General features: G+C 41.5%; 1 protein-coding gene across 1 annotated transcript in view; it reads left to right on the plus strand.

The window, feature by feature from the left end:
• Positions 1 to 6984: 6984 nt before the first annotated feature.
• Positions 6985 to 16826, plus strand: part of Plcxd2 (phosphatidylinositol specific phospholipase C X domain containing 2) — a 43955-nt gene continuing 34113 nt past the window's right edge. The window contains exon 1 of the mRNA XM_042677033.1: positions 6985 to 7218. Within this exon, the coding sequence (XP_042532967.1) occupies positions 7056 to 7218 (163 nt within the window). The 5' untranslated portion in view covers positions 6985 to 7055. The remainder of the gene's footprint in view (positions 7219 to 16826) is intronic.

Consider the following 16826-nt stretch of genomic DNA (forward strand, 5'->3'; position numbering starts at 1 on the left):
CAAAAGACCTGAGGAAGGTTGTCATTTGAGCCAGAAATCTGCATTTGACATAGGCTCCTTTTGTCCTGGCACCAGTGGTTTAGCCATGTTAGAGGAATTGAAACAGAAAAAATAAATAAATAAGAAGAAGTGTGTGTGTGTGTGTGTGTAATTGTGTGTGTGTATGTGTGTAATTGTGTGTGTGTGTGTGTGTGTGTGTGTGTATGAGAGAGTATGAAGTTTGCCTTTTAAACCAGCAGGTGGCACCCTAACATCTGAAATCAGAGGCTTTGCCCTTCAATTTATTAGGAGTAAGGGGCTAGGGAGGGAGGTGATAGAACATGCTGAGGTAGAAGGAATAAATTTTGCAACCATCAGTTATTAGTGGTGCTTCTCAAAAATATTATGTAAACACTGCATTGTGGATAAAGTTATGTATGTCGATAAAGTTGATGTATTTAAGAGATATGGGAAAGAGGAGCTATTAGGATGTCCTTGAATACACTGAGCTTCTAAATCGGGGGGAGGGGGAGGCAGGGTTTGGGGGGGGACAAAAACAATCCTATATCTGGCCATGGATGCTCTCATTCTTGTTTCATTACACAGTCTCAGTAGGGGGCCATAAACACAGGTAAACATGAGATAATACATGACTAGTTCCTGCCAAATCTTCCATTGCTGTCTTATCCAGTTCCTCAGAGTCACACCACCTGGGTGTAATCAGGAAATGTGTCACAAGAACAATGACAAAACAGAGGTCTCTAGCTTTAGGCCTAATAGCAAAATAACTGGACCCAATGTTCTGACTGTATGTCACACATTGAAGAGACATAAGGTCCTGGGTGCTGGCTGTCCTCATGTGTTCCTATGGGCCCTCCGGTGTTGCAATGATGTCACTCTTCCTCAGGTAATTGATGCTGCTGTCACATCCCCAGCACCACCCATATTGGTGACATTTATTCATTCTACTCTTATTCCTATCACACAGCATTTAGTTTGAACTAGGGGAAGGAAGTTGAGAATGACTAGGAATAAACTATGCTGAGATGAAGCCACAAAACAAAGCAAAGGTTTCTTCCTATTTTTCATAACCTGGATCTCCATTTCAGTCCCTTATCCTCTTCCCCATCCAACCCACCTCAAAGGCAGAAAAACACCGTACATACATATATTGTGAATGAGACATCACAATGGAACTCATAGCATCATACATCCTCATTTATCTCAAGGTGATGCCCCTGGGTGAAACATGCCTGGATTCTGATTCTGTTCCTTTCCCTCTGGCACAGAGCCTGGAAGGTCAGGCTACAGAAGGTCTTGGCTCTGGAGGTCAAAAGCGACCTCAGATCCAACACCATTAAGTCAATAGATTCCTTGAGGATCTCCAGGTATCTTTAGTCAAGTAAAATCCAGCCCAGTTCTTCCTGCCTGCCACATACTCCCTGAGTGGTAATCAGGAAGGCACTAGCCCTGGAACCCTCCTTATTCATTAATGGTATGAATTTCAAACTAATTAAATCAATTTCAAAATACAGAAACTTCCAACTATAATATAGCCTCTATTTGTATTAGGGCAAATGTTGCATTCAATTCTGTAATAACTCAGTAAGCTCCTCAGAAGTTAGAAAAGAATTCAGAAAAAAAATGGAATTTGTAGAGATATTCATAGAAAGGGGGTTTGTTGGGTGGAATAAAAATGAATGAAGAGTTTGATGATCTTTTCAAGTGATACAAATATCATTTCAAAGGTATACAGAAGGCCCACTCTGGTCCTAGAATTACAGGTTCTTGGAGTAATAAGTGAATCAGAGTTAAGGAAGGACCTACATTTAGCACCAGGCCTTCACATACTTTCTCAGTTTTCCTTCCTTAGATAATTGATTTGAATGACCAACCTGAAAGATTTGTTTCCTCAACCATTCTCCATTCCACGATAGTAATCTTCCTATAGTGTAATATGAATCACTTTGTTCCCTTTTCAAAAGCCTACAGTGGTCCCTTTTGTTCATAGAAAGGAAAAGAAAGCCAAGCTCTTTAATATGCTTTGGACATAACCAGCTTTAAACCTGCTTTATGGTAATGATAGGTAACATGCAATGGAAAGCCTTTGGCCCAATAATGGAGAGACTTGGAGTCACAGGTCTGCCACTAACTAGCTGTGAGGTCCTAGACAGAATTACATAGCTCTAACCAAGAAACGCGATAGCCATACCACTCTTGTCATAGCTTTGCTTATGTTTTCTCAGCTGCACATCCCTTTCTATACCACAACCACCCCTTCATTTTCCACAAGCAGAAGCTCTTCCCAGAGCACAGAATATAAGATCTAGCTTGAATGCCCCCTCCTCTAATAATTCATGCCTCCCTTGGCCTTTCTACACTGAAATTTATACTTGTTTATTGTATTTTCGCCTGCTTATGCTATACCTTCATTTTGTCTCATATTACAATTTGTAATTCACATATTTGTCTTTTTTTTTTTAACTGGGCCACACATTATCTGAGGGTCATTTAACTTTCTTTCCATCTCGAGCACCTACCAGAATGGTTTGTATTTCATAAGAATTCCATGTGGTTATAGTGATTTACTATCATAGATTTGCTTTAAAATTTCTTTTTCCAGTCTCCTCTCTCTTGGATAATCTAACAAGTCACTGTTATATAACTATTAACAATTGAAATTCTGAATGTTCGGTTTTATTTTAGAATTATTTTTCATAAGCATTTGCAGTTAAAGTAGAAATTTTGCACTGATAATTTACTATTACATAGTAGGGCAGAGAAATCATTCTCTTAGCCTAAGACCATTATTAACCTGGATTTGTAAAGAAAACTTTAAAAAAAATAGAGCTGATATAGAAATTTTATGAAATCTTAGAAAAGAGGGGGGAACTTCATACATACTCCTGCCTATTAACATGTCTATTGTCAAAGCATAATGTAATCCATCAGAATAAGAATCATCTGGAATCTTGTTAGAAATATAGAATATTTGACCCATCACAGACCAGTTCATGAGTATCAACTTTTACCTTACAAATGGAAAAAAAGAATTGCTTAGAAGCAAGCCACTTGAGCCCAAAAGAGCTTGCTTTACCAAGTATCTCTCTCTTTCCAACAAATATTGATTGAAGACTTCTTACATGCCACGTGTGTCAGGATTTATAGCTGAGGAGAGAGCTAAATTACAATCAGTAATATAAAAAGGACCAGACGCAGACATTAAAAGCAGAAGCTGAAAACAAATAACTCCTCTTCCCACCAAGTCTGTTTTTAGATACTAAGTTCCAAGAATAGGAGACATAAATGGATAATTTACATCTTCTCTCTCCTTACAGTTATTTAAAACCTATAAACTTCACAACAGGTAAAGACCTGAGAATTGAAGGTCTGACTCACAACAGGAAGTTCTGAAACTAACCTGTCATCCTTACGTTTTTTGTTTTTTTTGGGGGGGGGGCTGGATTCCATCTCTCACCAGAGCTATCATTTAAGGTTTGGGGTATAATCTCTCAGTTCAAGAAGTATAAAGCCTACAGGTAATAATAATAATAATAATGTCTTTCACCTCCATTTTCAGTGCAAGAAATGTTTCTTCTTTCTTTTTCTCGTCCTATTTTAACCTGTTATTCTAAAGTAAAACTTTGCTAAAACTTTCCCCTTGTGAGATTCTCCTTGTTGTGAGACCCCTTGAAATATTTTCCATGTGTGGATCTCAAGGACCTGCAGTTTTGTGTGGGAAATGGGAAGCATCTACATCCATTGTTTAGTGCCACTCAGTGTTATTATAATAGATGCTATTCTCATCTGCAACAGTCCTGGAGGGAATGACTCAGGAATACACCGTGTATTGCCCTCTTTTTAACTGTTTTTGGGTAAATCAAGTGATTTAGCTACCAGTTTGAACTAGATGCAAAACAACTTGCTCTGAAGTGGTCCTACTTCTTTTGCCCTTTAGCGCTCACTTAGTAATGCCTCTGGTCTTCAAAATTTGACGTTTTCTTCAGATGCTCCTTCATTAACAGGAAAAGACATGATGGCACTGGGATTTGAACTCGGCTTCCCACTTGCTAGGTAGGTGCTCTTTTGCTGAGCTATGCTTCCAGACCTATTTAATGGTTTTGCTTAAGGAATGTCGTTTGTTTGCCTTAATGCCTTTAAATTTTTGTACTTAGAATATATGTGTTTGTATGCTTGAAATATACATACATATGTATGTTTAGAATATGTATCCAAAGGAAACCCAGAAAGGTGGCACTTTGAACACGAACATCTTAAGATGTTTTGTTCACAGAATGATTTTTTCCAGAATGAAGAGATTTTGTTGACTCAAAACAGCTACATGATATTTCTAATATTCTGCAGTACTTGTAAAAAGACCAATATAGTGCCCTTTAAACATCAACATACATGATAAATATCATAGACTTTTTTTAATGGGCTGCCAAACAGTATTTTTCCATAGAAGACAAAAAAAGACCTGTGGCAATAAAAATTATTCCACCTCTTAAATGAATGTTAAGAATAACCTGCATTAATAATAAAATACCTAGTGTCCATTAATGAAGATAGCATAAGGAAATTCACAGAAAGCTATTGAACAAGAGAAGGATGGGAGGACTGCAAAGAGGGTGATAAAGAGGTTTTGACTAATTAATTATAATATATGTAATTGTGATTTACCATGGCAAAACTCCTTCGTGCAATTATTTGAAACAGAAAAAATGACAAAAGACCAAAACAGGCTTGGGGGCGGGGGAAATGCCAGAAAGAGAAAGTCAATGAGGGCAAATATGGTCTGAGTACATTATATGCATGTAAGTCCATGAAATAGAACAGTGAGACCCATTGAAGTTGTTTTAAGAAGAGGAAGGGAGGTGAGAAAGAGAGATGGAAGGAGGGAGTTTTATCAAGGTTCATTATATGCATGTATACTAATGATACTTAAACACCAGTGTACAACTAATAAATGCCAATACGCCACTTTTCTGGGTTTCCTTTGGATATACAGTCTAAGTATCTATCTATCTATCTATCCATCTATCTATCTATCCATATGTATATATCCATATATCTATAGATAGATAGATACATATTCCAAGTACACACATACAAAATTTTGTTTTAAGGAGTAATCCTGAAGCTGAAATTTTAACAGGATATCAAAAAAGAGGCAATATGTAGTAGGAATTATGCACTTAGAAAAATGGCTTTGGGACATTGGAAATAGAGTGCAGCCACTTGGTGCTGAAACACCGGCTAACCTTTAGATCCATTTATGAGCCTCTGGAGTCCAGGCCTACTTTTGTTGTCTTTCCCCTGAGGCCCTCCTGAGGCCCCGAGGTTCCGCATGGCCTAGAAGTCATTCAGTGCTCTACCATGGAGGCCATGGTGTTTTTTCTTCATTAGCACCTTTGCCAAGATATTCAGTGATCTTTTTTATGGTTTTCTTTTATGTTTGTTCAGTGATTTTTAATTCCCAAAGTTCCCTTACCTTAGAAAGCCTGTAGTTCACCACCATGGCTGAGCACCACCATTTGAATGAGTAGAGCACATTGCAGAAAGGAGGAAAATGTGTTTGTGTACCTACAGAAGGCAGGGCACCTTTAAGTCCAAACTAATTACTTACACGATCCAGAAATATTGACATGGGCCAATTAAAACTTTCATTCCAAAATGAGATTTGCAAATAGTGCCTGCTGCCTAACCCAGGTCCTGAAGTTCCCAGACTGTGTTTCATTAAAAAGGACACGTAGCAGTGACTCTCCCTGCATTGAGGATACTGAAAGGAACAAATGGGACCAAGAATTCAAAAGAAGGTTCCAAGCAGGGCAGTACCAATGTGGCTGTATCACGATTGACTCTCCTGGAAAATGGCAATCATGGCACAGAATTGCTACCAAATAGTATGTAGAGTGAATGAACCGTAATTATGTAATTCTGGAAACCTAAACCATCCTTGATGGTTTATATGGTTTATGTATCTCATATAACCATCCTTGATGGTTTATATGAGATACATCATATTTTTCGGTTTCTCTGCCTCTCCTAGCTCTTTTTTGCTTTTGTGGTTTATGGAAAATGTAGTGCTTTTGGGGGGTGGGGAGTGTTCATTGCTGGGGAGGGGAGGCGTGGAAAGAAAACATTTGTGGTCGTACTGTGAGTAACGACTATAGGAAAGTCGGGGGTGGGGGAGGTGGCGGGAGCTGTCTGACTGGCCAAAGCCTTCGAGCTCCCTCGTCTGCAGAAGCTGGCTGCAGGGGCATCTGCCTGTCTGCACCCAGGGAGAGCCGGGGAGTTGGCATCCAGGGAGAGCCCGGGAGTTGGCATCCAGGGAAAAGAGGAGCTAGCAGAGGGCGCGGGATGCAGGATCGGCCCCGGAGCGCGCCAGCCAGCCAATCGGAGCGCGCTGCGCCAGCGGCCAATCACAGGCCTCCTCTCCGAGCAAATCTGCCCGGCAGTGCGGGGCGGGGCTGCCGGGAGTCCGAGCGCGGCCGCGGGTTACTCTGCTGCCGAGCGCCTTTCGGGAGACGACCCCAGGGCTGGGGCGGGGCGGGAGCGGGCGTGGGTGCCGACCCGCCCGGGAACGAAGGGGTTAGGCCAGGCCCAGCGGGTGTGAGCAGCCCGGCGACCCGTACGGAAGCCTCGATCGAGCTGGCGATGCCGCGGCCGGGCGCGCACACGTGGGTAGGAGCCCCGAGGCGGGTCTACCGGCGGCCGGGGGCACCTGTCGTGTGAGTAGCTCCGGGCGTGGCTCGCTCCCGGGACCCCCGGCTTTCCCGCGTCCGGTCTCAGTCCCGGCCTCCCTCTCCGCGTCAACGGAGTGGAACGTGAGAAGTTTCAAAGCAGCTGGGACTGAGCAGATTAAGGAAGTGGAGCTGGGGCTGGGCCGAGAGGGTGGGGACTCGGGGCGCCGGGGTAGGGGTGAGGAGCCGCCCCTCCACCCTCCGTCTCCTTAGGCGTTTGGGAAAGCCTGGCGTTGATGGACGTGGCCCTGGAGATGTCCAGGGCTGGTGATGGTCACCGAGTGAACAGCGTCTAGGCTCAGCCTTGGACGATTTGTGTGGACCAGAGGGATGCTAGCTATTAGGAGAGCGAGGAGGAAATTCAGGATGGGGACCATCTGCTCCCCCAACCCCAGCGGGACAAAGACAGCGTCGGAGGTCTGCAATGCCGACTGGATGGCCTCGCTCCCCCCTCACCTCTACGACGTCCCCCTCTCCAATCTGGCGATCCCAGGTATTCCTCGGTGCTGACTTGTTCAACCCAGTGTTTGGTTCTGCCATTTTAGTGTGGTTAATGGGTTGGGTGGGTGGTTGGTTTTTTTGTTTTTTTTTTTTCTATTGTGTTGAGAAAATAATTGTCAGTTGTGCCCCTTGGGCTTCCCAAACCAAAATTTAACAGGGAAGAAGCCTCCTTGAAAGACATGAGTACCCTGCATCTTTAGCAGAAAGGACTCTTGGAAATGGGATCACTGCACTGTTGTCTTGTTGGGTTCATGTCTACTTAATAGTCTCATCCTAAGAATGTTAACCTTCCCAGTGTTGGGCCAGGGTGTCTGAAGAGGGTATTTACTTGACTCACTGAAAGAAAAAAAAAATAAAGGTAGAGGTTTTATTTGTAGGTTGTGAATAAAAGTCATTAATAATTTTAGATCAGGATCAACACTGAAACTGAAAAAAAAAATTTCCTTTCTCTAAGCTGACCTTGTGTATATTGGAGAAAGAAACAACAACAAAACCAGATAAGCATTAGGAACTAGGTTGAGATTCAGAACCCGGGTATGAACATACATTTTTTTGTTGTTGTTGGAAAAGCCAGAAATAGAGACTGCAAGCTCTCATCACAGGTAGTCATTAGGTGTGATGAGGTGAGGGTGTTTGAAGCCTGGGCTATGTATACACAACACAGGTGTCTGTCTGGCTGAGCTAGAACTGCTGCCTTGAAAAGCACTTCTGCTCCAGCCACTTCCTGTCTGCTCAGGCATTTCCACCTGGACATCACATTCATTCGATTTGTTAAGGTGCGTTTTTCTTTCCACTCAAAAGGTTGTTAAGCCAGGGTTTCTAGGGAAGGATGCTTAGACTACAGCAAGCTTGGCCTAATATTCCCCACAAAGTCCTTTAATGCTGATGCTTGGAAAGCACTCAAGGAGTGAGGGATGGACGGCTGCCAATCCTTTCTCTCTCTTGGAAATTGAAGTTCATCTCCAGACCGACCACCAGACAAACTCCTAAGCACTCCCTGATCCTGTCTGCCTTTTTAGTAGCTGCAAAGATGACCTCATCCAACCCCCATCTTTGCTTTCTATGCATGAAGAAGGATAGCACTGGCTTCAGATGCAGACTTTTCCTTGCTCACCTCTTCTTTTGGAGGTTTTCCAGTTTCATTGTCCTCATGAGCCCTTATTGCTTTGGAGCAAGGAGTGAGCTGATAAATGTCTTTACAGTTACGATCACTTCTGTGTTTACTAGCCATTGACTACAACTCCTTGGGAAATGTCAGACGGTGCTTCTGAACATGCCTTTTCCATGTTTAATTGGTGCCTGTGGAGTCATCACCACAGTAATGCATGGGATACCTTCATCATTAGTCATTTGCCTTCAGGCTTTCAGTGGAGTTATTTTGCTGAGTGATATGGCAGGTTGTGGGGTGTGTGTGTGTGTGTGTGTGTGTGTTTGTGTGTGAGCGCGCAAACAGTATGGCATCTTAGGGCAGCTGTAATGGCCCTATCATTCATGGCATGTCTGGAATAGGTTGAGACTTCCTCCTTCCTTACACTTTGGCAGCTTCAGCAGCACAGCAGCTCTGCTCAGTGACCTGACTAAGATTCTAGAAACAAGCTGGGCATTTATTGTGCGACCTGTAGGGTTACTCGTAGTTACCAGAATTGCCATAGGAAGAAAATAGCCAGGGCCTGCTGTTGTGCCTGGAAATTCTATGATTAGTTGCTGGGGTGGGAAGTTGTTTAAGAATTTGTTTACTCTGCTTTCTGGAGTCAAATCCTGCTAAGAAAAAAATGGCTTTGACTCCTCAAAAGATGCTAAATTCACTACTGTGAAATGTCCTTCTTGTGAAATGTCCTTCTTGCAGGAGTAGAAGGGACATAAGTCCATGTATATGTCAGCTCATACAGGAGAATCTCATACTTATTAAGTACTAACCATTAGTGGACTCTACTAGTTTTCCTTTCTGTACCTGGAGTGTCATTCTCCCCATATAAAGGCTTGCAGTCAAAACCTGCTAAGCCTTGCTGAGAAATGCTGAAACATGTAAGCTATTCCAGAAGTGGGACAATCATCTTTCTCTTCCTTTCCATCATAATATCTATTCTTCACTGAACTCTATTCACCCACTGACCTGTATGATCTCAAGTCCTTCCATTTCGATGAAGAAGTAGGTATTGTCATCCTCCATTTAGAAATGAGGAACTAACTGGCCAGAAACTTTTAAGTGATTGCCTCCAGACCACACAAATGCAAAGTGGCAGAAATAGCATTTAAACTCTTCTGTAGCTAAAGTCACAGCCCTTGAGAGGGACCTGGGAAGTGGAGGAGGGGGACCCAGAACAATGGAGATATTCTCTTACTGAAAACCAACTTTCCTAAGCTATACTCTGCAGTCAGTGAAAGAAATGGTCAAAACCAGGTGGTTTTTATATAAGTGATGAAAAAGCATTTGTGAAGATTAGACAGAGAAAAAGAGCTAGATAAATGTATACATATTACATATCTAAAAGACTGATGATAGATGATAGGAAAGTAGATGATACATATATACATACATACGTAGACAGATACCTATATAGATATACAGACTGATACCCTTGTTTAGAATTGAAACCCAGTAAAATTGAATTCAAATTTACTGCTTTGATTTGTATGCTTGTGTATCTGTGTGTGTGTGTGAGAGAGAGAGAGACAGAGACAGAGAATGCACATGCTGATCTGTGGCATCTGTAAGTCTGGGAAGGTCTATCAGGGGGTTTGGGACAACAGTGGCATGGGATAGGTCAGGGAAAAGGCAGAAGATTTTGTCAATACTAGCAGAGCAGAGATGGAGTGAACTATGTTAGATTTCCATGCACCTGCCTAGGTTGTGATGGGCAAGAACATGTGTGAGTATGCCTCTCAACAGAGCCTTCATGTATTATTTTATTTCTGTACCTGTCAGGAACACCTGTTAATTACCAGTGCCATCCAAACATATTGAAATATTTTAGAGAATAACCTTAGAATAATTTTTCATTGCCAACTGTACAGAACCATTGATGTTTGAATAGTTTTTTAATTCAATTAAATCAAAGCTTTAAACTACACTTATCTTTTTTTTTTCCTTTATCCCTTGTCCTGGGGCTTGAATTCTGGGTCTGGGCTCTGTCCCTGAGCTTCTTTTGCTCAAGGTGAATGCTCCACCACTTGAGCCATAATGCCACTTCTGACTTTTTTGAGTAGTTTATTGGAGATAAGAGTACCACAGACTTTCCTGACCAGGCTTGCTTCAAACCATGATCCTCAGATCTCAACCTCTGAGTAGCTAGGATTAGAGGCGTGAGCCACTGGTACCCAGCACCAGTTATGTTAGAAAGCAAGATATTTCCTATGGACCAAGAGAGAAAATATTTTTGATAATATATGCTGAATCTCAAAGAATTGCTTTTTATCTGTATATCTTGTTCTATGTTATATAATTTTTCTTTAAACTATGCTTATTCTTTTTTTTATTAAAGGAAACTGTTTTGTCAGACCCTTGAACTTAAAGGTCTCACATCTGTTTTTTCATTTGAGTTATGATATTGAAGGAGCACCTAAAGTTCTTTCTTTTCTGATTTTGATATTGAGTTAACTGAAATATAGCATCCAAATTAAAAATTATTTTATTGATTTGAGGGTTTTGTTTTGCTGTTGTTGTTATTGTTGTTGCTCTTGTTGCTTTGTCTGTTCTTTGTCCAAATGTAGGAGAAAAGGAAAAGAATAGTTGGTTGCGTTCAGGTTTAAAGGTTATTTAAAAATGACTTGTTGGTGTATGCCAGAGAGAACTCACAATTGCCCAAAGAATGATTTCTCCTAAAGTGGGATTGACTCTAGCATCCTAAAAGTTGATCTAAAGGAATTTTCACTTCTTATCATGAGTGCATTTTAAGAATCTTCCATACCCAGGATACCAAAAGATGAGTCAACCCTACTGCCAAAGAAGTTTACAATCTGGTGATAGATAGCTTTCTCTATATATCTACCATATTTAGTACACCATATTTAGTACTGGGAAAGAACAGTTTGAAGATGAGAAAATACTTCAGTAAGAAAATGGCATTTGACCTAGATTTGAAAAGTTCTAGATTTGCCGGGCGCTGGTGGCTCACGCCTGTAATCCTAGCTACTCAGGAGGCTGAGATCTGAGGATCGCGGTTCAAAGCCAGCCCGGGCAGGAGAGACCGTGAGACTCCTATCTCCAATAAACCACCAGAAAACCGGAGTGGCGCTGTAGCTCAAGTGGTAGAGCGCTCGCCTTGAGCTGAAGAGCTGAGGGACAGCGCCCAGGCCCAGAGTTCAAGCCCCACAACCGGCAAAAAAAAAAAAAAGAAAAGTTCTAGATTTGAAAGAGCTATGGCTTGGAATTTGGGGTTGGGGTTGGGAATTCAGGTTTAGTTAATTGCAATTAAGCTAAATAATGAGAATATATGTCAGAACTGGTGGGAGAAGGACATACTCTCTGCTATGTCTCCATTTCCCTACTTAGTACCTGTATCATGCACTTATCATGTTGTTATGTTATGGGCCCATGAACAATTTGCAGATAGTAAATATGACTTCTTAAAAAATAATCCTAGGTCCTAATAGTTGTTAATATCTCAGTCATTGGTGACTGTTGCATGTTTGGGAATGTGTGAGAATGCTGGAGAACTCTCATAGTCACCATCATTTCCCATTGCCATCAAGACTAAACTAAATGAATTGGCCATGTTCACCATTCACGCATAGCCCACATGAAGCCATGTGAAGATTTTCCCCACCCATTCCTTGTTCTTTGCCACATTCCTGAAGCTCCATCAAAGGTTCATCAGAAGACCCCTTAGAGATGACAATTGTAAGGCAGAGGAAAGGTTAGGAGAGTTAGAAGCAGAACCCTGGCTTACCTTCTCTTCTGAAAGTAATTCTTTGACCTAGCCTCCCTTCTGTCTTTCTTTTTTTTCCTTTCATCTCATCTTTCCTGCCTGGCTACTGCCTCTTCGTTCTCCCATTTCTTGTCCCCTTGTCCCCTTCTTCCCACTGGTCTAGCCTTGTTTCTCTTTCCTTTTCAGGGCCGGTGTTCCTCAGGTGCTCCTCACTGCCCTCCAGTTCCCCAGTGGCTCTGTCATATCAGGTTGCTAGTGTCCATCCTCTTATTTTCTTTCTTCCCTTCTGGGATCCTGTCTTTTCCTTATGCGGCTGTTCCCATGACCACTCAATCATTTCCATATATCTTTCTCAGTGGGCCCAGGTTATCTTTCCCACATGGGTGACATAGAAATAAAATCACTAGGCAGCTAAGATGAAGGGGTTATTACACAAATCCTGCTTTTGGAAGTTGGACTGGATCTGGCGTATCTTAAACAGATGTGAAGATCCTACCATAAATGTGCAAAAGCAATTGTGTAACAAGAAGTCAGCATGAGCTGTGAGTTGGCCTAAGAACAAATCTTTTTACAGGACTTAAGGCTGTGGAAAACCAAGGACAAAGCTGAATTTGCCAGGTCTGACTCAACCAAGAAAAAAAAAAAATCATATGAGACCAAACTGGTTTCTTAAACAGGAATGGTTTATTTTTGTTTTGTGTCTCTTCATCTCTCTCTCTTTTTTTCTTTCTCTATATGGTCATGGTAAAGACTAAAATGAAGTTGTAATTCTGATGCTCCCATGAACAGCTTTCTCTCCTGAGAGAGCACTTCACTTTCTGAGTACAGTTTCCACAACACACAAAAGCCCCACCGTTTTAGGAATCGTGTACATCTATTTGAAAGAGGATCATGGGCCTGGCATGGTGGCACTCATTCCAGCAATCGAGTGTTTAGAGGCTCAAAATCTCAAGACCAGTTTGGGTTACATAGTGAGTCTGGGCCGGCTTAAACGATTATGAGAGCTTGTCTCAAAAATCCATGGCTGGAGACTCTTGTCTCCAACAAACTACTCATAAAAAAGGTAGAAGTGGCGTTGTGGCTAGTTGTGGCTAAAGTGGTAGAGCACTAACTTTGAGGACAAATAGTGTCAAGGACAGTGCCCAGGCCCTGAGTTCAAGCCCTGGGATCCACCAGAAAAAAACAGAAAAAGAAAAGAAAATCTGTGGCTGGAGATGTAGCTCAGTGGAGCAGTGTTTGTCTAAAATGTTCAAGGCTTTGAATTCTATCTTCAGCAAAAATGAAGTCAGAGTCACAGATTGGTTAAGATTATAAATGTCCTGAGGCCAGACTGCCGGGGTTTGCCCCTGACAAAAAGCAGCATAACCTTGGACTTGTTACTTAAACTCTCTGTGCCTCCGTATCTTCCGTATAACAGAGATGGTCATTGTACCTCCTTACTAGTGTGCTAATTAATATTATAAGCTTATTAGTATAAGACAAAGCATTATATAATAATTATTATATGTCGTTTTAAAATCAAATGCTGTGCCTGGACAGAGAAAATAGCAACAGCAAAAAGAATATTAGACATATTCCATCCTCTCGGGTAATCACAATCTAGTTAAGGATCTGACTATCCAATTAAGCCTTACAATTCTACGTGACCAGATTAGGGCAGTTTGACAGCCTCCCACCCCCACCCCGAGGTGGAGGATGTGTATTAAGGTTAGGCAAAGGGTACAGGGAGGGTTGCCCAGGGTGTGAGAACCAAGGGTCTTAAGTATGAAGGCAACTGATCAGAAAGCCAGACACAGCTTTAGTTATTCTACCTATCCTGTCCACTCTTTCCACGATCAGTTGTCACCTTTGTCATCTGCAGACATTCACATCCTATGGGGGAAAATTCAGCCCTCTATGATATGATAGGCCATATTGTTAATTGTGCTTTTATTCTCCTTTCTCCACCATTTGCTCTCCTAATGTAGGCATTTTGTATCCAACTCTATAGTGAGAGTATTACAGAATGCTTTCTTAGCAATGAGACTACATATTTGATTGCTCCTCCCCCATTTGAGCACCTTCCCCACTCTTACAAATATACGCATCACACAAACACAAACATTACACACACAAACACACACAACACACTTGGCTATGACCTTAGCCACACTCTCAGAGTACCAAATTCTAGTGCTTCATATTGTTACTCTTCAGAATCATGACTACTGACATTTCAGATCATATCAGCATGCTGCCTTTACCTTCATGTTTCTCTGTCAGACATTCCTTTGAAGGCAAGGACTTGGCCTCTAATACGTGGTCTGCCATGACCTGCACTAGATATGACAGGTTGCCACTGGAAGCTTCTGAGCACAGGCACAACGAAGGTAATGTCAGTAAAATATTTCTGCACCTTGTAACTTTGCCTTGGGGAAAATCCACAAGCCATTTTGCAAAACCCTTATTAGAGTTTCAAGGCAGGATTGCAGAGGAAGGATTATTTATAGACATTGTTATAGGTAGGTGTGTTTGGTGCATGTGAAAATATTTTGAACACACATCAGGAAACAAAATTAGACGAGAAGGGTCTGGGATGAAATCTGTTTGAGTATTTGTACATAGAGTTAAGCAGAAGCCCTGTCCCTTCCCACTTACATCATTAAGTATTGCTAGGACTTGGGGTTATATTGAGGGACATAGGTGAGGATAAAACAGTACATGAGCCAGGACAGGGTGGCTCACACTTGTAATCTTAGCTATTCAGGTGGATAAGATCTGAAAATCTTGGTTTGAAACCATCCCAGACAAAAAAAAGTCCATGAGAATCTTATTTTCAGTTAAACACCAAAAAGCCAGAAGTGGAGATTTGGCTCAAGTGGTAGAGAGGGCCAGCCTTGAAAAAACAAAGTGAAGGGAAGCACCCAGGCCCTGAGTTCAAGCTCAGTATTTTCTCCTCCCCCAAAATAAAAGCAAACAAATAAAGCACATTAGCTCAGTACATGGAAGGAGCATATTTGCTGATCTCATGGTAGCTCTATTGCTCTAAAGGAGACATCCAGAATGTAGAATCAGTGAGACAAGTTAGTCTGTCCTGGGTACATTGCCTACCAAGCAACTGTAATTTTCTAAGAGAATAACAGGTTGGTTTTCTTCTTTAATTTCCAATTACTCGAACTGTCAGCTATAAAGGATGATTTCTTCTCAGAGAACATTCTATCAGTATGCGTTTTTTTTTCTGCACAGATCCATCAATAGCAAAATAAAGGAGAAAATAGAACTCATTTGTGTCCTGCAATGCAAAAGTCTTAGTGTGCGCTTACAGGCTGCAGTAATGGTGGAATTGAAAAAGTAGATTCTGTCAGGCTGAAATGAATATTTTATGAATATGTGTGATTTACAGGCTTATATATTGGAAGAAATATGCTTTAGTACAATTGAAGCCAGATTGTTAAAATCCAAAAAGCCAAACACATAAAGGTGAGAGTAAGTGTTCCCATCCATCATTCCTGGGTTTGAGTTCAGATTCTGGCACAAGTACTCCTTTGATCCCTTCTGAGAATTATGTGAATATACAATACTGATTTGGCTTAAAAGAAGATGGTCCTTCTTTACTCTTTGTTTGGCTTTTCTCTGGGTCTCTTTGCCTATATAGAAAACAAAAGGAAAGTATTAGTTCAATGGATATTTTATTATCTTTTTGTGCTGTATTGTGTTAGATAAGGTAATTACAAAGATGAGTGAGATTTATTTTCATGTTCATTATGAAATTGTTATCTTAGAAAAAAATGCTAAAGTTCAAAAAGATAAGACACTGCAGATGTTACTAAAACCCTCATACCTAGTTCCATTACTAGAAGGTGGAGGAAAGTCTGGTTGGGGTAGATTGGGCTTTCAAGAGAATGTGACCTTCTGGTTGACCTTCTGGTTGAGTCATAAAGAAGTAGAAGATAGTCATTACAGGAGAAAGAAGAGCACTGAGGGACTGAGAAGTGCAAGATAGGTGACCTGAAGAAACCCAGGCAGTCTGATTGAGACAGACAATAGAGTTCCCGAAGGGGAAGAGAAAGGAATGGAGATGAGGCTAGAAAAGTCGACAGAAACTAGATCCTAATGAACCTCATTTGTCATGCCAGAATTGAATGTTATCCTGAAGGCAAATAGCACCCAGTGAAAGTCATGTCAGGAAGGGGTAAAAGCCCACAAAATAAACTCCGTAAGAGTTCAGTGAAACAAAATGAAGCATTTGTTATTAGAGAAAGTGAGGGCAAGAAGAGGCATGCAATGTTTCTTTCACCCTATTCAACCTGTGTGTTAATTGCCTTTTATATGCCAGGCTGTCTCCCTGGCACTGGTAATTTAATACAGAAGTGGTTCCTACCTTCCAGGAGCTATTTGGAGAAACAGACATTTAATCCACCTGTTACAACATAATATGCTGTATAAGATATGTATAGGTTGCAGCTGGAAAAGCATATGACAGCCAGGTGCTGGTGGCTCATGCCTATAATCCTAGCTACTCCAGGAGGCTGAGATCTGAGAATTGTGATTCAAAGCCAGCCTGGGCAGAAAGGTTCCCATGAGATTCTAATTTCCAATTAACCACTTGAAAACCAGAAGTGGAACTGTGGCTCACAGTGGTAGAGCACCAGCCTTGAACCCAAAAAGGCTCAGGGATAGGGCCTAAGCCCTAAGTTCAAGCCACACAACCAAAAGAAAAAAGAAAAAAAGCATATGACAGGGGCCTCTTAAC

The sequence above is a fragment of the Dipodomys spectabilis genome, unplaced genomic scaffold, assembly GCF_019054845.1.
Source record: "Dipodomys spectabilis isolate Male_0828 unplaced genomic scaffold, ASM1905484v1 ptg000032l, whole genome shotgun sequence".
NCBI lineage: Eukaryota > Metazoa > Chordata > Mammalia > Rodentia > Heteromyidae > Dipodomys > Dipodomys spectabilis.